The following is a 21,851-nucleotide window of genomic DNA, read 5'->3' as shown; positions in this document are numbered from 1 at the left end:
TAGCAACTATAATTTATAGGAGAAAATAGGATCAAATTTTTTGAACATATGCAATGTCAAGAATGGGTGTCTTTCATTTATTTGGAGAATACTTTTTTCTTACCACCACTGTATAGGAGTCGATGATGCCGGGCATATGAGTTTGTACCCACTTAAATTATGAATTTTAGTTGTTAGATCACTCATAATATTGTTATCATGTATTAATTTAATGATTCACGACTTATATAAGTATAAATTCATATGAAAAACACTGAATTTTCACAGAGCATGTACAAAAGCTACGAGGAAGCCAACGCCACAAACAACCCATTCCAACAAACATTCTTGCTGGGAATGGAGGAGGACAAATCTTTGGACAGTAATGGTGGTCTCTTCTAACACGACCGGATTCAAAACTTTTGGAATCTGTACAAGAAAAACAAAGTTGGAACTATCTAACCTTAGAATATATTCTAATTTAGTTGATATCTGAATCCAGCAATTTCTTCATCAGTTTTACCAAAAAATAACTTTGCCTTGATCTCCTCTTCTGTCCACAATTGGTAGAACAACTCTGGCGAGTTCTCCTCCCCTGTCCACAAATGGTAAAGCAATTCTGGCGTGATCTCCTCCTCGGTTCAAACAGAAGAAGAGAAGCACCGTACATAAGCCAGGTAGTTCCCCGGACCCGAACTGACTCACCGTACAGCCCACGATCACGTTACCAAGTAGGAAATTGAGGAGACGCCGAGCAAGGTGAGGTTGGCCGCCCACCCAACCGTCAAGTAGAGGAACGCTTCCACCTGATTGAACGACGTTAGTCTGAAGAAATTCTGGGAAAGACGACTGCAAACTCCATGAATTTCCCTGTTCTCTTCTCCTTCAAGCCCTGGAAAGTATCCGTCAACCTTTTTCCAGCCAGGGAGAGCAAGTTCTGGAAGCGTACGTCCCCCGACAACGGATCCCCGGAAACAGAGGTGAGCGGGTCCAACACGTAAAGTGCTGCCACAAGGCAGACGTGAAAAGCGAAATGAGAATCATCAAAGTTGGAAAGAATTTAGTGCCATTGCTACGGACTAGATACAGCGACGAGTCGCCGGCCATGTGGATGCCCATTCCGGCCTTTTGCTCCCAGGTTAAGTAGGATCCTCCGAGAGGAACGACGAAGAAGTTAATCAAGGCGGAGACATGGAAAAAATTCAGATTGATAAAACGTGTACACTAAAAGCGCTGTGCACTCGAAGGCGAAAGAACTCAATTCTGGAACTCGAAATAGCCAGGCAAGAAATGAAGCATGAGATATGAATAGCAACCCAGAAATTTCACCGGGTCGCCGTTGTAAAAGATATCCGGAATACCTCCGCAAAGCACCCAGAGATAACGTGATCCAAGGAAGTGCATCGAGTGTGGACGAAATATGAGAACGTGTCTGGGTGAATGGCAGCAGGAAACGGCTAAGGAATGCTTGAAGAGAGACAATGGAGAGATCTATCTCGTCCAGAGCGTAGAACTCGAAATGTAAGAACATGACGCTGATAAGCGCCCAGAAGGAGAACCATCGCCATGCCGGAATCTCCATTACTACAACTTCTTGTATTTTTCTACGAGGAAGTGACCATGAGAGATGAAAAGTGGAAATAAGGGTAAGGAATCGATTCTTGGTTGAAAACCCCAGAGACAACAACTCAATTGGACATTTGTTTATCTGGGGAATAATTTTCTTGGCGCACTTGTACAAGTTCTCAAATATCTTGTAAGATACATTGATTCCCACAAATCCATTCGCAACTTCACAGCAACTTCGGTCTTATGTTTCTTGAAAGAAGAAAACAAAGAGTAAGAAAAATAAATGCTTCTGCAGCTTAAAAACAACTTCATTTCAGTGAAAAGTTTCGGAAATGAAATTCAAGTCTCAAAGCAGTTGGCTCAATCCAATCCTATTTTAACCCAATTCAAGTCTCAGAGAACTACGACAATTACAAGCAATTTAGCGAATCGAATAAATTATCTCCACAATAAACCCACGGACAAGAAATGTAGTAACCAAACACAAAGAGAAAACCAGCCAACCTCAGATGAGCACTGTACACAAATTACAGTACGCCAAATCTCTCCAACAGCCCATTTGCATGTAAACACAATCCTTTATATCGACACGGTGATCCTCCCTGATGCCACTGAATCATTACCTAGATTGCGTTTATTGGAAAATGTTACTCAGATGTCCGCAATAAACACAAGGTGAAAAACGTCTGAAACAATCCTTTCAACGGCGGCTTCCATGGATGTTGACGTGCATACTAGTGTTGTTTGTAGAGTTGCAGAGAGTTTGATCTTTCTGTTCTTTGAACCATGAAGCTTCTGTTTTGTATGGTGTCCAGGAGACGAGCAACTTCAGAGGCAGAATCCCTGGACACAGTCTCCCGTCTCAGGAAGTTGTTGTGTTCCTCTTTTCTTCAAGTATGGAGCCTTCTTTGAGTGCAATCTGTGCTTCGTTCTCCCTCCCGAGTGCAAAAAGAGCAGCAGCTTGTAAATATGAAGCTATGTGCCAAACGGGCGATATGACTTGTGCTTGCACTGCATCGTTGAGGGCTTCCTGAGGCATATCACTCATGAGGTGTGATAAACTCCGACGAGCAAAAACAGTTGGGGAGACCATCGTTCCGACATCAATAAACTGCACAAAATGACACGGGTATAAGAAACATTATTTTCTTTTATACTATTTTCATTGCATCATGAGACGGAGTAGTCAAAGTCCTAACCTGTGAGTAACAGTCAATTGCAACCCTAAAATCTTTATGCCGGAAAGCCACATCACCTTTTTTCTTTGAGTTCAATGTATCCTGCATTTGATTTGTCCACATCTGGAACGAGAGCTGCAGAAGGTAAAAATTTATTTGTTAGCAAAACACCATAACTGCTGTTGAGGCTATAATGACAATGAAGATGCGAAGGTGAGTGTTGACACCTCAACGAAGTAAGATGTATTTAAACTCAACCAATTGATTATAGTCAAAGAATAATCCAACAGGTACTCTCAAATACTTTAACCTCAAGTAGAAAGACAACTGAGATTTCACATTACTGAAACCAAAAGAATTATTTGAAAAAGTTCGCAGCTTCCGCTCCATCAAACATGACGTTGCATAAGTAGCTAGAGTTTTCCTTCAGACTTATTTGTGCAGTAGTTTGACAAAGCTCTCATGGGCAGCCAGAATTCTCTCAGAATTTGGACGGGTGTTTGAAGAGCAACATAAGCATAGCGTAGGTGATGAAAGGATAGGTACAACTTGTCAACTTGTATGATCAGGCAACCGAACTTTCAAATAAAATTAACCAGAAACAAACCTCAGTTGCTGCTCCCTCGTCATCTTTGTAGCCAAGTTTTTCCAATATCTCGTGTATGGCAGTTAGATCCATTCTTAAGCATGCTTCACCAAGGGCTGACAGAGACATAACCTCTCCTCCATGTGGGATACCCATCAATACATGTGAAGGAACCTGCAGAAAAAAGTACAGGTTGTTATCCCCATTGAACACATCCATTTAGCCAAAGACAATTTACTACGACCAGCATGTTCAGCAATAACAAGAACAAAACTGAAAGCAATCCAAGAGAGAACAGATTATTTCCATTTCCCCGCATGGATAGCGATGAAACAAATAAAGATGTAAGAATCCATGCGCATAGGGTACTGACTAGAAATTGTTGATCCAGCTATTAAGTCTATGATCTGGTTCCTCTGCTTACAATTTAGAACAATTTTCTGGATTTCCCCTACTGGATCTAACAAACACCATCCTACTTCACCTCTTGTAGTGCTTTAATTACTGGGCTTATGCACTCAAGCAAATTTTCGGGTTAAATGCAATTTACCCCCCGTGATATGTGAATGGAGAAAAACCCTGGGAAAAAAATTAGCAAATTACCCACTGTGTTTTGAAAAATAAAGCAAATTACCACCCCTATGGGGGTAAATTGCATTTTTCCCGCAAATTTTCTATCAGCCAGAGATCAAGGCAAGATGCAACTGCATTCAATTAATTTTAGCAACATAATTGCAAGTGTAGTAAATTATTGTGTAAGATGGGGAAAACCAGATCTTGAGAGCCATAAACCTAAGTTCAATTTCACCCCTCTGGAAATGTTTTCACGGTTTCTGACTCCAAATAGCCACATTTGTTTTTTCTCATTTTTGAACAGGTTGCCCTGGAAATTCTTAATCACCATATTACTACACTGCAGACCTTATCCCGACATTTTCAAATCATTTGCCTCATTTTCAGATAACATAATTCCATTTAGGAAGAACATTAATTCCAAGTCTTAAAAAGTGCAAACTCAAAGGCATAGTAAACAAAACCTTTGTTTTCAAACTATCACATCAACTAATCCAAACACATTCATTTTCACACTCGTCCAGGGGAACTTCACCAACTTCTTAGAACAAACATTTCTGAAAATGAAAATAAGATAAAACTAAACTTAAACCAAAAATAGCCATCACTTTTTGTGGAATTAGGGTATTCCAAAATTTCCAGATTCATGAGCAATCAATGGTTTGTTCAATTCCGGTGAAGAAGGGGTGGAACACTTCTCCACTCCAAATGTTTCCTTTAAGTCCAATATCTTCCAACAATAAAATGATCCCAACAGATACCATTTGCGCTGAGCACCTATGCCCCTAATCAGATCATGTTATTATAGTCTCACTTCAAATGTCTGAGAATGTTTTGATATTAAATATAACAATTTCAAAAATCAAATGAATGCACCTTGCCTAGTTTTACTGATTCCAAGTTGAAGAAGAAAATTTAAATGCAATGCTAAAACAAGCGGAAAAAAGGAACATGAGTTGAATTATTCCCTTAAATACCTCCCATCAGAGGAACTCAACACTGCCAAGGTGAGAGAACTTAAGTTTGTTAGTGACACTCTGACAACCAAATAAATATGCAAAAAGGTAGATCTGGGGACATGAAGAACATCAGAACTATTCCGAAATGGAAGTTTTTAATTAAGATCAAGAGCAAATCATACTTAATTCCAGTACTAAACTTTTAGCATATGAATCAAATATCTATGCGGATGGAATGAATAATATAAATCTTTAAATTTCACCGGAATTCCGGAGAGGAGAGGAATATCATCCAATCCAAAGCTAAGGTACAGCCACAAGAAATGTTATAAAATCAGAATACTTTATGTCATATAATCAGTGCCGAGATTATAACCTTCAAACAAGCAAAAACTTACTCCAAGAAAATACCATGAGGAATTGATGGCAATAACTAAACAAAAATGAACAGTGTATTTACTATAAGAGGTTAAGAGTTTTTCAGAGGCTAATTCATTGTGCATTTATGTGCTCTACATATTTGACACAACTCGAAAGGGAATGAGGAAACATACATCACATAGTGCAGATTATTAATCTGAAACAAGTACTTTGTTTCATTATATTAAATGCAATCCCTCCTTTAGAAAAAACCAACCTCAGTTTCCTTCTGAAGAGGAATCAATGCAGCAACTAATGATCTTGGATTGGGCCTCTCACGGGGTTCATACTGTAAACATCTTGAAGCTAGACGCACTAACTCAGTTCCATCATCATTGGAAAATTGACCTTCCAAGCAAGAATCAGTCAACATTTGAAGATTGCGATCCTTTATCAAATCAAGAGCCTGCACCAGTTACATAGAGTATCGGGCGTCATTACATGATTGAATAGGGCTACATAATAGAGCAACACACCTCAGAATGTCAGATATCAAATAATGAATCATACTAGACACGTCCTTGGAAAACTCAAGGCACAATCCATCATATGAATTGTGGTTTCATTTACAGTCAAAAACTGGGAAAAAGGAAAGGCAAAAGGAAGAATTAAAAGAAGAAAAAAAAAACGATGAAAAACTCTTGTAGTAGAAAAAATTAAAAAAGAAAGGGAAAGGTTCCTACACTTCCCTGGTGAGATCTTCACCTATAATGCTATCTGTACTAAACCCACTTGTAATCTAATTCAAATCATTTACATTGTTACGCCCACTAAGCCTCAGCAACAAAAGTGGATCTTAGAAGACGTATTTTGGCAATCCGTGAGCACGGTACAATGTAAAGTTAACTCTTTCAGGTTCTACTCAATCCTCACTTTCTGTATGGTGAATAACGTCCAAATCATTAATTAAACTTAGCATTTACTAACTGGTTCTAAGTGCAATACAGACTGTGTTAAATGAGTTATCAAGGTACCAGTTGTCATTACAAGTATATATGTTATAAAGAGGAATAGAAGAGACAAGGAGGAGGCGAGCAGGTTGGAGATTTATGTACCATTTCTCACATTGCACGAACAGATTTAGGAACTGAATACTATCATCGAGCATTAAAATTCGAGAACAAACTAAGAAATGATAGGTATGCAGCACAGGGGCAAGTGCATTTTATTTTTCTGTCTAGGGAAATACATATGAGGAGCAAAGGCACCAAGAGTGCAATTATACACATTATTCTTTCCATGTATGGAAGATAGCATATTATTGAGAGATGTAAAAAGTTAAAGAAACAAGACATTGGAAATTGTAAGAAAGGTGAAGAATAAAAGAGGTGCAACTAGGACGCAGTCTGGTGTGGATACGCGTCCAAATTATGGCACTCTAGATGCAGCTAACGAGTTCTCGAACACAAAACAAGACAATCTAAAGTTCCATAGAAATTTCTTTCCAGCTTATTGACAACTAACATATTTCTCATTTAATAATTTCTAAATCAATATCTAATAGTTGGTAAATGGTAGCTATACATTATTACCAGCAAAAGAGGTCTTGCAATTTTAAGAGAAACTTAGCATGGAAAACTTACATGACTTGGTGGAATATGTTTTCCACTGAGAAGGTCAAGCAAAAGCGTCCCAAAGCTGTAAATTACACTCTCTGGAGTGACCCTTCCTAAGAAAATCAGAAGGTTTAATGTCAACCAATTAACAAACCGCAAAATCCAAGATCTATTGCAAATTATACAACATAGACAAGAGTTCACAGTCTTCACGACACTTTATTCCTAAGGCACGATAGCCGTCAATCTGCATGGCATATATTGGCAACTCAAAAGAACAAAGGATACTCAAGGACACCATGTAGTATCAATAACCTAAATTCCCGGATAGCATCTAAAAATGGAAGTGATTTGCACAAGTATAACCTAAACTGGACTTATTTTCATCTTAATGGGATTGAAAATGCACAAAAATACATTTCACATTTCCATGGCTTAAAAACTGAGATAACAGAAGACGTGGATGAAACGTTACCCTATTCCCGAAAAACTTTGGTGCTTTTAAACACGTCGACCTTCAAATCCAGGTTATCACATGAAAGTCTACAACACTATATTTGAAGTAATTTACAAATCAACAAAGAAGTTTCCTTTATCTTTGATTATAAAACATCAATACCAAAATAGAACCAACCAATTCTAGTTAGACTACCAAAATTAACAGAATTAATGTTACTGTACTTTTAAGATTGAATTTGAAATTGCAAATCAACACAGATACAAATTCAGCCATGTGTAAATCAATGTCTACAAACCAATATATACCTAAAAAACTAAATGGGAAATGTCTGGTAATTCATTCACTACAAACTTCGGATTGTGATACTACTTTCCAGAGCAAGATTTTATACCAGTCCTTAGGTACTCGGGAGGAGTAAATGCCAAGTTTGTACTGTAGCTTTTCCCATCTCTACTGTTCTTCATCAAACCAAAGCATGACAGTCTGGGATTGGCATCCTGTAACATATAATAATACTCAACAGTGAGTACAAGAATTAGTAGCATAAATGTGTCAATAATTTGTAATATTCTAGCAGTAAAAATGTGTCAAGAAATTTGGTACTTACATCATCAAAAACAATTCTGTAGGCATTAAGGTCATGATAAAGAGCACGCCCTTTGCTCGTGCAATATTCTAATGCTTGCGCAAGATATAAAGCGACTCTCAACCGCATTGCCCACTTCATAGGTTGTGTTTCCCCTGAATTTCACATGGAATGAAGGATAATAGTGAACAAGAGGCTGAACAGATAAATGGAAGGAGGTCAGAATAGAAGCACAAAATAAAGTATACTGGATCCAACATGCATATTATCATATTAACTTAAGGTAGTGCAGAGGTTGCAAGTTCAAACAATATACGGAGATCAAAACAACAGAATCTGATTGAAAATTGTATGTCCCATTTCTGTGCCCAGCAGAATTACAAGAGGAAGTAAATGAATCTATTTATCGTAAGTTTTTACTATCTAGATTAGAAGTCATATCAACAGTTTTGACATAGTAGCATTAGTTAATGGCTAAGATCCGTAGTTCCACAGAAACTCATTTATTTTTGCATGGAATTATTATATTAATGACAGTATGTGTTACTACAGCTATTACTATTTTACAACTTGAGAAAAATTAGTATGTAATAGCAGAGACGAGAGAAAAACTTATATGCTATACAAAGTAAAGGGAAAAAAGTCTTATGTCCTGCAAATTTCAATTGGCCGGTAGATTCCATACAGAAAAAAACAGCTGGACTAAGAGTTCCGACGTGAAAAAGCCTTCCCCTTGAGCCTACAAAAGCATGAGGTCAGCATTAACCATTACTGCTCAGTTATTCTGAATCGAACCTTAAAGACCCCTTTTTTTCTCTTTAATCCCCCTGAATGTGATAGAATTGGATGCTTCGAATTATCTGAAGTCCCCATGGAACAAATTAATCATTCACAAGTGTAACTGACATCTTATCATGATATGCATATAAATGAAGCTAGTATTCCGCACGTGCATTCAGCAACCAATCATATGCTGCTATTTGGTTCTTAGCATAGAATTAAGAGATAAGAGTTCTTGTCGAGTTGTGGGATGGCCTGCTTCACAACGGGCACCAATGGAGATACCAGCCCTTTTGAGCAGCCAGTGCTAAGAAGCATTTGCTATGGGATCCTCTAACTTGACGGACCGAGATTCAACCCAGATTAGGCTGGGTCAGGCCAAGAGCTCCATATACCACAGGTAAAGGCACTACTGTCGGCCATATTGAAACAGCACAACAATTCGTAATTAGGAATAGCTACGCAGAAATTGCACAAAGTACTTACAGTGAAATAAATGTTTCGCCAGAGTCTCATTAGGCATAAATTCAGCAACCAGTAACCTCTCATCACCTTCGCAGCAGCATCCAAGTAAATTTGCCAATCTGTAGTTCCGGAGTTGACCAACAGCTTTGGCTTCTTCCTGAAGTTTATTAAGTAGTTTTCAATTAAAATACTGCTTTGAAGTACACATTGCGCTCTCAAATAGCATCAGAAGAATGACAGATTGTTCTCAGTTCAACCACTTAATACACCGCACAAGTTAAAAAATAGCTAAAAATACATCTAACTGTGCAAAATTCAAGAAGAATGACAGCAAGAGGAGCTCAGAATATCAAGGGACATAACACTAGATATAAATTGGATATACAAAAAGGTATAGAATCTCTTAAATTGTCTATAGAACAAATAAGACATTGACCAAGATGCATCCCCTACTTACCATGAATTGGCGGGCATCAGGCCATGCGGACCTATTAAAGCGCTTGACAGCTATTCGCCTCTGGTTTTCCAATTTCCCCTTATAAACCACATTTGGAGCTTTCTCCCCATGTTCGGAAACTATGTTTTCTATGGCAAACCCAGATGTTGCCATCCTAAGTTGCTCAATTGAAAACTCACGAAATGCAGGTAAGTCGCTGATTTCACTTTTCTCCTCATTTTCTGCAGCAAATGGTGCACCTGTCAAATCCGACTGTTTGCCAACCCAGTAAAAAGAGGAACCAAAACGGAAACTGTTTGGACAAACCAGCATTATTGGGTTGATGAACCGCTCCATTCTGCTCCGAGGTAAAACAACATGAGGTAAGTTTTGAACAGTGACAGCCCATCCCAATACAACAACTTGTATTCGAAGATCAAAGGAACTTCCAACTTCCGGAATGCAGAAACCAGTACTTCCCTCCCTCAAAGGCTATACATCTGACTTCACAGACCCGCAAGACATTTAAGTTATACTTCATATAGTTAAGATGCATATGTCATCAATGCTGCATTTCCTCAGTTCATAACTTTGCTAACAACAAGAACTGAGAGCAAAAACTCCCAGCATCTATTGAACCTTGAAAGAAACAACAAATTAGGCCAAGAGCCCACAATACAATTCTGGATACGATAAAAGGAAATTTGCAATGTAACACATTAAAACCTCGCATTAAGGAGGTACAACATAGTTCACGTAAAAAGTAAAGTGGCAGTATTACGTCTGGATATCTGCAGCACATGGACATGATAAAATGTTTCCAAATGTTTTCAATATTGTATAATAAGCATCAATGTTTCACATATCAAATGCTCCCCAAAATTGGTGTACAATTGGACCAACACTCCACAGCAAACACTATCTCTTCGTGTTTAGTGTACCTCAGCTAGTTCAAGAAAGAGCCACGAACCCAGATAATACAAGTATCATAATTATATAGGGAAAAGGAAAACCCACGATTAACCTACACAGAGACCACTGCATTTCCATGGGCTTCTACATACAGAGAGAAAGCTGAACATTACACCAGTTCATCACAATTCACACAACTAAACAGTAAGCAGATGCAAATTGAATTTCGAGAAGTTGCCTTTACCACAAGATTCAAATCTGGGTCAACTCTGAGGCAACAAATCAACATATTCTGAATCCAAAGCTTCCAACTTTCCAGCAACACCCCTCAAAAGGACTTCCCCTTTCTGCTGTTTCACCCGAGCAATTCACCTGAATACATAAACATGCTCACTCCATCAAAGTCAATGCGCCAAACCCAGAAACCAAAAACCCAACAAGACCCTATAACCCCCCGAACAAAAAATCAAAACAAACCCATTACCACAAAATTAAAGATAAAGGAAACCCATTTCCACACACAGAAAATCCCCAAGAAAGAAACCCATATCTGGAATTTGACAAATATGAAGCAGCAAGAGAAAAAGAACCTTAAAAGATGTTTCTTGACTGAGCTTGATTTGGTCAAAGCACAAAGTGAGAGTTGCTGCTGATGGGCTATCCTTGTGTGTGGGTGGGTGTGTTTGTGTGTATTTATTTTTGTATATGCATGTGTAGGTGTGGCCTGAATAGAGTCCCAAAGGAGAGATCAGAAAGAGAAAATGATTCAGGAGGTATATGTATAGACAGGGGAACATAAACATATAGATATAAGAAATAGATACAGATATACATACATATACACAGATGTATTGGTGTACTTGTGCGTGTTTATTAATGTAGATCTATTTAGAGTGTGTGTAGGGTGTGTAATGTGTACTCGCTTTGCTTTTCTTATTTTTTCCAATTTCCACCGACATAATATGCATTATTGTGTCTTTTTTTCCCCTTTTTTATGCATTTTTCTTTGTGCTTCTCCCCAGTGTTGTGTGCAGGCACGTTTACATATTTTGTTTCTTTCATTTCTTTTACTTTGTTACATAAACAAGAAAGCACGGTGGCACCCATAAACCTATGGAGAAATATTGTCTCGATATCTTGTTTGTCGATTAAAATCCTATAATAGATATACTCTCCCACTTGCATCATATTTGCCAATCATGATTTGTTACTACCGTCGAGAATCATAACTTAACCACGCGAGAATGAATACACAAGTCCGACCAAAGCTGTGTCTGCACTATATTTGCCGCCGAGTGTTCCTACAGTTGGCTTACTATTGTCAATAACTAATATCTGACCACATAGAAATTAAATATACAGGTCAGGCCATAACATATGTTTTATCCCACCAAACGTCTTGATGAAGCTTCGAATCCATATCACCATGTGGAACTCTCAACCTTAACCAAACCACAGTGATTGGTGGTGATTACATATTTTCACCATGGTAAATATGTAGGATTACTATTTTAGGTTATGTTTATGAATATTACAGTAATTATATCATATGTAAAAAAAAAATTGAATAAAATCGATCAAGCACCTTCTTAATAGAAAATATGGGTTCATCACATATTTAAAATTATTGTATAATTTACAAAACAACATCTGAAAAATAGGTGCAAACATGAATATTTTTGTCTAGTACTATAATTTATAAATATAATATATAAATTATCACAGTGGAACATGTACACATGGAGACATTTCCTTTATTACCACAATTTTTGAATTGGTTTTAGAACATAATTCATGATGTAAAATCATTTCCTAAACCGATGAAAGATGATGGTTATGATCATTGATGTAGGTAAAAGTAGGGTTGTAAAGTTTTCATCAAGTATTTTCACTTTATATATATGCAAAAGTTTTGTATAAGATCATGAATACCGGAGAATATTCTCTAATAATTCATTTATACTTGCTACTCTTTTGATTACTGCGTATATTTAGTGTGCAGAAATATAGTATTTTCTGTCCTATATTTTCGTATCAGTGTATTTTTCATCTCATTAGTTACGAGATTCTTATTAATTGTCTAGTAGCTTACAAAAAATCCTCATTTGTAGTTGTTTCGTCTGATTTCTTGTAGTATCATAAAAGAGATAATAGCCACTTTTTTTAGCATGTAGCTTTTTCTATCAAAATATTAACAGAATCTGATAGAATGACAAAAAGTAAGATATTTTGTAACTTATGAGACCATTAACAAGAACTCCGAAACTAATTAAGACGAAAAGTGTACTAACCATAAAATATGAGGCGGAGATTGAGTTGATATAACAAAAAATAATTAAAATTAAATAAATAATTGAACACATCATAATTACTAAAAGAAATAAAAATACTTTGGTAACTCTCACTTTTCAAAAAGTTACTATAAAGGTTTAAAAAGATAAATGCTTTTAGCACTGTGGTTTAAAATTTTAGTTATATTTTTGTTATTTTAGACATCTTAACTTAATATCCATTTAATGCCTTTATTTTTATTTTGCCGATATTATAATGTTCGTAAATATTTTTTTTTTAATGAAATTCTTCATTATTAGAACTTTTTTCCTTCATGCTCATAAAAAGTGGAGCACAAAATATATACTGAGAAATATTGATGAAAATTAATGAATAAGTAATTACAACAACAACACAATAATTTTGGTCAAATCACAAAGTACATCTGTTCATGGTATATGATTATTTGATAATAAAATTCGTATAAACATAAGATTTTAATTCAACGTAAATTTAATTATTCTCTTATCGAAACTCTCATAATAATTGATATAAATAAAGTAAATCGGGCAGAAAATATATTATTCAAATATAATTAAAATTTTTATTTGCGTTCAAAATTATGTCAGATCAGTTCGGACTGGTCGATTATTATATAATTTGAGTTTTTAACAAACGAATTCAAATACCTAAATGGGTATTTGCAATAGCTTCTACATACTTTGTGACGAGAATAAGCTGTAGAGAAAGTCATAAGTTAATCAATAGTAAAAGATGTGAGTATTTCAAAACAAAAGTTGAAAGTAAAAGAAAAGGTTAAAGTAATGTTTACAATTTTATTAATAAATTGCAAAAATTGGTACAAAGCTGCTTATAACTTTTAATTTAAATAATACCAAAGCAAGAGCTATAAATCAAAAATACTCTTTTTAACTTATTAAGAAAATATTAAGAAATCTGTCCACATTAATTAGGGGTGCACAAAATTATGTCTGTACAACATCTTTTTTATTTATAAGCCCATTAATACTTTGTTATATTTTAATTTAATTTATGTACATTTTAATGAAATTAATAAGCACAATTACCAAATGTGCAAAATTTGCTAATATTTTTTAGCTGCACTGATATCAAAGTCAAATGCACAATAGTCTCTTATCATTAAAGGGTTAGGATGAATCCCACTATCTATTTCTTTCTTTCTTTCTTTTTTTTTTTTTGGTACTAATACACTATATATTATTATATGATTGGGGCTTAGAATATCAAGAAAACTAGTAGACATTATAAAGCAATTTCCAGATTATTACCATAATATTATTGTCAATACCTATTTAATTATCTAAAATAAATTAAAAAAAAATACGTTGTTGAAATTTAAGCATCGGGCTCCTGTTTTATTATTTATTTGTACCAGTTTGTTTTCTTAAAAAGTGTCACCGTCGAATGGTTCCAGATTAAATATTTGTCAGTCGTACGCTCTTCAACTTGAGGGTCTTGATCAATTTTGCAAATCGCCAAATCGACAAGACCAGCGTTTGCGATGAAACAACCAAATATTCGAAATACATTCACAACTCAATAAGAAAAATCAAAATTCAAACATAAACTACAGGAATCAGGATAACATGTTGAAGCTGCTTCATTTAAAAATGAGTAAAAGTAAAGAGAATAGTCAAAAACACTATCATATATCATCATTAATCAAAGGTGGGGAAAAAAATGAATTTTCTGGTGGCAATAATCAATAAGATCAAATTTTATATCATGATTAAAAAAAGTAAAGTAAATTACAACGAACTTTTTATTATTTATTTTATTATTATTATTTAAAAAGTTATAAATAAATATTATTATATTATTGATAGTCTAACAAATATTCATATCATAACAATCCATTACAAGAGTATTTGGTATATAATTATTAATTTTAAAAACTATTTATAATCTTTTAAAATAATAAATAAATATTTATAATTATAATAAATTTAAAAAAAAAATCTTCGTAATTTATGGTAAGAGAGATACTACAATCCAATCATGGGATAAGCTTGAACTCAAGTCTGTTTCCGGATCCCTATTGAAACCCTAATTGCCCTTCTTTAAAAAGCTCACATCAATACATCATCTTTGCCTCTGGCCCCACAAGAGAGGACAGAAGAGAACACAATAAAACAGTAGATCCCATCAATTCATCCACGCCGTTCATCCTCACACGCGCGGTGTCTTGACACGTCATAGTCACTGTGTCGGGTTCCTTCTCCTCACGCGATTGCTTATCCCGTAGTTGACACCGCTGGGAATCAACCGTCGGATTTCTCTTCATCGGACATCGTATGGTTTGGGTTAACTCTGTCGCGTTTTAAGAGTGAAATAAATCTTCTTATTTATTCAGCATGTGGATTAAGTATTACTATTGATATATTTATTGCAATTGTTTTGTCCTTTACAAAGCAATTATAAAACTGCTAACATTATATTTAAGGATAATCAAATTTGGGATATTCCAGTTGATCGAATCCAAAGAAATCATATGAAAAGTGTAATATATCTACTGTATGAAAACTGCTAACATCCACAACTCGAACAATTTTGTTTTTTAAATATTAGCCATGTCATGGATGTGATCCACGACTCCTCATTTTTTATTTTTTTATTTAATTTTTTAAATTAATTATATTCAATTAATTTTTAACTGGCGTGGACGCCGATGTCTTCTTATTTCCTCGCTTACATTTTGTATTGTCTCATTTTGTGCTTCATTATCATCACCACCGAGATTAATGTCCAACCGACTTGATGTTGTTGCAAAACTAGACTCCATATTATCACGATACACATTAAATGATGGAAATGGAATTGAGGAAATGTTGTATCGTAAACCCATCCCGAACGATCCACGACATGACCAATTTTTTAGGAAAAAAAAAAAAAAAACTTTTTTGAAGTCGAGTCGCATATGTGTTCCTGGAATTACAGCTACATCTCCTAGAATTTGATATAATTAGAAATGTTTTCTTAGTTTGTAAAAAATTGTAAATACTTTTCTAATTTTAGTGTCTACCTAACAAAGAACCCATTCGCTAACATCCATTGGGTTTTCATCTAATTCTTGTGTTAAGCAGACCATAATACTGATTATAATGTTATCTATTTTTTAAAATTTACAAAATATTTTGACGAGCTAATATATTATATCAATTGTTTATTTTACTAATCCTCATTTTTTTATAGTTAAAATAGTAATGTCCATCTCACCATTTAAGAATTACATAATTATTTTCAATTTAAGGGAGATACTTATTATTTTACAAAAAATAAGAAGATATTTATAATTATATCAAATTTAAAATGAGATAACTGTAATTATACGTCTTAGTTGTAACACAAAATGTAATATATCACAAAGAAACTCTTTTTGGTAACGCATAATCCACAAAAAAAAAGGGTAAATTACAACAACCTCCCATGAGATTTAAAACAAATATGAATATCTCCTCGTTATTTGAAAATTATCATTACCCCTGATTTTAGCGGTTGTCTAATAATTAGTCCGATCTGTTAGATTTTCATCTATTTTTTGTGTTGAACTAACCAAATGGCATTGTGGATTAAAAGTTATGAATGTATTTATTTTTTATTATTTTTTTTATTTTTTTATGGACTAAATGAATAATTTAAAAAAAAATTATCCACTCCCTTTGATTTTTTTATAAGTTTTTATTTTTTGTAAAATAAATATTATAAGAACGAAGTTGATAATTTCATACCTCTATTCAAAAGGTAACATAATTTCATCAAACATTATGAGAATATTTATAATTTTTAAATAATAAGAGAATATTCATAATTATACCAAAATTCAGGGGAGGTCGTTGTAATTTATCTAAAAATATATAACAAAATTAAAAATAAAAAGGGAGAAAGAAGTGATTTATTTTGGATTGGGCTAGATGTTCTGGGCTTCTTCTAGCCCATAAGCCTAATGCCAGGCCCATTTTCCCGTTACAGTAATTTAACTAATTTTCTTTAAATAATATAAATCCTGATTCCAAAATTCAGAATATTTTCAGGCTTCATCTTTCCTGTTCCTCATTTTCCAACTGCAAAAGGTGCTCCCACGGCTTCCTCTCTCTCTCTAGACGCAGACACGTGCTGCGCAGTTCTGCGTCTTTATAACTGCTGTGCGTGTATACGTTAATATGTATTCAAGTAGTCAAGTTGAACTCGAGCTGTTTGACAAAATGCCGCAATGATAGCATATATGCTCCCTACCTGTATAATTGTTCGCTTCATGGAAGGGGCATTTCTCACTTTCTTTTAAAATGTATGCTATTCGATATTAGAGGGTCTGATTGGAAAACAATGATGCAGATGAAGTACGTGAAGCCAATGAAACTGTACCATGAATTGTTGAAATCAAACAAGCTCAAAGGAGGCCGTAGCCGTTTGCTTGGCTTGGATGTAGGTGATAAGTACGTGGGCCTCGCCTTTTCTGATGTTAATAACAAAATCGCCTCACCGTTAAGGTTAGTGCGGCTGCTTTTAACTGTTTCACGAAATTTAGTGTTTTTGGGGATGTGATGTGAATTCTTACTTACCTGCAGTGTCCTGATTCGCAAGAAAACTAATATCGACTTGATGGCCACTGATTTCCAGAGTTTGGTGAGTATTTATGTATTTAATTTTTGCCTTTGTACTACAGTATTATCTTTGCTTTTGCTGCTGTCTTGCAATTTGGATGTGAAAGTTGGATTCATGTGCTGAAATTTTTTGTAGGACTAGGATGGTAGTAGTTTATCTTGAACACTTGCTGACTTGACAAATTATGGGTGCAAATTTGTTGTTGGCAGAATTTATCAACCATAATTGAATCAGACTTGAGTTCATATCCAGAAAATTCAAACTTTTGATGTACTGTGGCATGCATCTGTAGCAGACCTTTACTTAGAAGCTTTTGCTGCTATGCATCTGCAGTAGACCTTTTTATTTCGAAGCCTTTGTTGCTGATGATTTTGCATACTCATGCAGATTTCTGAACTTTCCCTGTCAGGCTTTGTCATCGGCTATCCTTTTGATAGGCAGAAGAACAACCCAGATGTGTGTTATCATCCAATACACATTATGCTTATCTGTTAATTTCCTGTCACTTTACTGATTCTTTTTATTCTGATATTCCAATACTAGCATTGCTTTGCAGGCAGTGCAAGTGAAGCTTTTTGTTGACGAACTTAGTAAAACAGGAAAACTTGAAGATTTGAAGTATACCTTTTGGGATGAGTGCTTTACATCAAAGGTAAGAGTTGCGTGTTCTACTTTTTTTTTTTTAATGATTATATGACTGTTTTCCTTTAAATATTATTATCACTGTTCCATTAGTTAGGAGTATTGCTCGATGTGCTGGTGAAGTTTGGGTCTGCTTGGTTCTTCTGTCAAGAACTAGTAGCATTTGAAATGGGATGGCTGCAAACTGCCTTTCTCATATCAGTGCAAGGACCATAAATCTGTAACTGCTGTAACTAAAACCACTAGTTTCACATAAATTTTGTAACCTGGGCCCTAGTCATACCAGCTATCATATATGCATAATTCGTGCAAGTACTGAAACATGAGCTTTATGCTTTCTAGTTGTCAGTATAGCATCAAAATGCTTGTTATGAACTGTTACTCTTGCCAGCTCAATTTGTAATTTTTGGCCGTTAAAGAGTTGATCTTGTATTTTTTTCGCATATTAAAACCTGAATTTGAAAAGATTCCATTTGAGATGAAGTTCCTAATGGATACATTTAATGGATGTCCCAGAATGTCGAATTTCTCTTGAAGCCTTTAACATTGCATCCAGTACAAGTTAAGACAATTGTGGACAAATTTGCTGCGGTAGGAATCCTTCAGGTATGAATGCAATCTTCTTTGGTTGTAAATTTGGTTAATCTTAGCAAACTTTTTCTTGAATACTTATGCATAGTAAGTATAATATTAGTGTTTTATCCAAGTAAGTCCATACACTTTTCCTTCTATGTCATTCTCAAATTGAATGTAGAACTTGTTTGTTCGGAGAGAGTATTAGTAGTTTTTGGCTTCCATTCTATTGCTAAAAGTTCATATATCGTTCCTTGCATATCATCATGTATTTTGTTTAATGTAGTTCTCTAGGAGCTTAATTGTTCTAGTAATTAGAGTTTGACTCTTGGCAGGCCTACCTGGATTTTGCTAACCGGAGTCAAGGTGGAAATCAGCAAAATGAAATCTTCCAAAATGAAAATGACTGAGAGTCTCATGACTAAGAATAGTGTCACCTTGAAAATTACTTGTACTTGTAGTGACTGTAGCAATGAAATTACCTTAACTATATTTGTAGCTTGTACTTGTAGTGGCTGTAGCAATGAAATTACCTTAACTATATTTGTCGTAGTTAGTTTATAAGAATACCAAGTGTTATACTTTCTGATCATGTAAATGTTCCATGCCTTTTAATGTTTCACCTTCAGTAGAATGTGATATTTTCTACTTGTGGGGTGACAAACTTTACATGCTTTTATCTAAGTAACAATTGGATGTAGCCAATTTGTCATTCACAATGTTCCTTGATCTACCTTCAAGCCCAAATTGAATCCGATCTCGGGTCGGGCAGGTCTGATCAAAACTTTCTTGTTGGGGACGGTCTCAGCTTTTGGCAAACCCGCCGTCGTGTCATCCCTAATTGAATGGCCCATGTTAAGTTGGACCGGTCTGGTTTCAGATTGGAGTGTACTTGGTCATTTTCAGCAACTCAGACTTCAGTCCATAGACTTCTCAAGTTAAAATTGGACCAGTACTGCTATAGACCAATTAGAAAGGCGATGAAGGATTTCATCCAACTGATATCTATTTTCTTGACTAGAGCAATAATTACATAATGACATAAATGTTCAACGGTCAATACTATAATAATAATTCACAACAACAATCGAACTACAATAAATTCATGTATAAAGTTAGACAAATATCTTTATATTTGATTGGATTTGGAATTCATGGTTGCGTTACTTCAATTTTAATTACTTGACTAAAATCTGGTTGGCTTTGATTCCTAACTTGTGATTGACAAATGGTGTAAATTACAAAATTATATACAATTAAAAGCGGTGAAAAATAAAGGATCATTCTCAAATTTCATCATGAGTTGGCCACAAATATATCGTACCATCCTGAATTTTTTATGATCATATCTATTTTATATGCTACAATTTACGAACTTAGCATATTGTATTGTATGGATTGCATGTGCCGACAATTAATTATTCTATTCTCTAATAATCAGACACAGTGGATAAGTGTGGGGAAGTTTTTATCATATTCTATCATAATAAAATTGAAAAATAAATATTAAGCACCTTATGCATAATTTAAAGTTTTATTATTATACTCTTTTGTCTAATTAAATAAAACATTAAAATAAAATAAATAATTTATCGAAATTGACAAATAAAATAATATTAAATATGTATATACACAAAATAATTTGTAGAGTTAATTAATTAAGTAAATGGATATCTTGTGAATTAATTATATATATGTTTAAGAATACTTTGTCAATAAAAAAATTATCATGTTTAAATTATTTATTTTATGGATAACATCTTCATGAATAGAATATATATTGTAGGCCCTATTGTTATATATAGGGATAATTACACTTATTTTTTCTAGTATTTGGTGTAAATACATATAAACTCTATATGATTTTAAAAAATTATATCTATTATTCTAAAGTTTGCTTTTGCCTGACAAATAGGCCCATTTATTAGTCACAATTCATTGAATTTGCTGATATTAACAAAAAAATTGAATGAAAATTGATAGTTATCCTTGATTGGCTCATTACGGACTTATTGCACGTCAAACAATTTTTTTCGGACTAAACTACCCTTATAACAATGAAGATGTACGTACCTCTTCACATATGTTAACGAGTGAAGACGTATGAGTATAATTTGATAATAAAAGAATTTACTTATAAATCAGTAATAAATGAACCAGAGGTAAATTCTTTTTATTTTTTTGTTAATATTAACAAAATAAGTAAATTTTAACTAATAAAATAACTTATTTATTTGATGGAAGCAAGTTTCAGAGGTGTTAGATTTAATTTTTCAAACTGTAAAAAATTTAAATATAATTATATATAAATTTAAGAAATGAAATGTAATTATCCCTTATATATATAGACGTGTGAACGTATGAAGCTGAAACAGTTGTTCTTACACACTTTTTGACTCTTTTCCCGTCCTCTGATGTATTCAACGTCTCAAATACAGCTTTGAAAAGTAGGAGTTATGATCAGAGGGGTACAGCTATAGCCTATAGACCTCTCAAGCACGGGGGAAATCAGAGAGGGCGGCTGCCTCTACCTCTCTGCCGTGGCAGTCGCGCTGGCCGGTGCCCTCAAATTTCTCATCACATTGCCTAACTGCACTGTTTGAATTGGCCTTTAAACCTTAAAACCCACCATTTTATCTAAAAATTTAAGTATTATTAAAGAAACAAATTGTTTTATGTTAATATTTTAATGCATTTATTTGTGTAAAAATATGATTTATTTCTTTTAAATAGGTGATGATGAAATTTAGATGTAGTCTTCTTGATTGACTTTGTTTTGATATCATGTTATAATTTTTAGTTTTTAGCTGTTTAAATTAAAATTGATTTTTATAAGGTGGGTAGTATTTGTAAAAAAAATAAAAAGCAAATAAAAAATGAATTGCAGTATTTATGGAAGAAAACACTTCAAAATAAATTTAATTAATTAAAAACTGTTTAATTTTTATGTGTTAAAAGGAGATTATATTTTCTAAATATCTACACTTCTCTTTTGTTAATTATAATTATTTTTTTCAAAAAATAATATATTTTATTTTAATTAGTATAATGTATATTTAATTTTTTACAAATATCTATCGTTTATATTATTAAAACATCAAATACTAATTGAAAAATGGTATGTTTAATTCAATAATGCTTCCCACTAGATAATATAATTCGTGATTCATACACAATAAATGCACGATAAGTAATATTTTTTATTAATAAATTATAGCAATTTAAATTATATATTTATATGATATAAGATAGTACAACAAAT

At 34.1% G+C, this 21,851-nt stretch overlaps 1 protein-coding gene and 1 long non-coding RNA gene across 7 annotated transcripts; one reads left to right on the top strand and one right to left on the bottom strand.

Moving 5' to 3' along the window:
• Positions 1-1,835: 1,835 nt before the first annotated feature.
• LOC105164098 (serine/threonine-protein kinase BSK7) lies at positions 1,836-11,305 on the bottom strand. Of its 2 annotated transcripts, none has more exons than XR_016065857.1 (12): positions 11,050-11,305; positions 10,704-10,831; positions 9,875-10,051; positions 9,569-9,789; positions 9,133-9,268; positions 7,888-8,021; positions 7,672-7,777; positions 6,848-6,933; positions 5,482-5,670; positions 3,334-3,486; positions 2,748-2,861; positions 1,836-2,659 (listed from the first exon to the last, which is right to left on the bottom strand). It is a non-coding gene; the product is annotated as a serine/threonine-protein kinase BSK7 (long non-coding RNA). The 2 variants fall into 2 exon arrangements; XR_016065858.1 differs by having other exon boundaries at positions 9,875-10,047.
• A 5,417-nt stretch (positions 11,306-16,722) lies between these two features.
• LOC105164099 (Polynucleotidyl transferase, ribonuclease H-like superfamily protein) lies at positions 16,723-19,237 on the top strand. Of its 5 annotated transcripts, none has more exons than XM_088881211.1 (7): positions 16,723-16,842; positions 17,105-17,259; positions 17,338-17,395; positions 17,784-17,830; positions 17,918-18,026; positions 18,533-18,622; positions 18,925-19,237. In XM_088881211.1, exons 2-7 carry the CDS (start codon positions 17,105-17,107, stop codon positions 18,997-18,999), a joined length of 534 nt encoding a protein of 177 aa, XP_088737337.1. In that variant the 5' UTR covers positions 16,723-16,842; the 3' UTR covers positions 19,000-19,237. The 5 variants fall into 5 exon arrangements, with proteins under 5 accessions (XP_088737337.1, XP_011080965.1, XP_088737338.1 ...); XM_011082663.3 differs by having other exon boundaries at positions 17,762-17,830; positions 17,931-18,026; XM_011082665.3 differs by having other exon boundaries at positions 16,781-16,914; positions 17,762-17,830; positions 17,931-18,026.
• The last annotated feature ends 2,614 nt before the right edge of the window (positions 19,238-21,851 follow it).

The sequence above is a fragment of the Sesamum indicum genome, linkage group LG6, assembly GCF_026168435.1.
Source record: "Sesamum indicum cultivar Baizhima isolate 11 linkage group LG6, ASM2616843v1, whole genome shotgun sequence".
NCBI lineage: Eukaryota > Viridiplantae > Streptophyta > Magnoliopsida > Lamiales > Pedaliaceae > Sesamum > Sesamum indicum.
The sequence above is the reverse complement of the archived record's forward strand: the minus strand, read 5'-3'. Positions and strand labels throughout refer to the sequence as shown.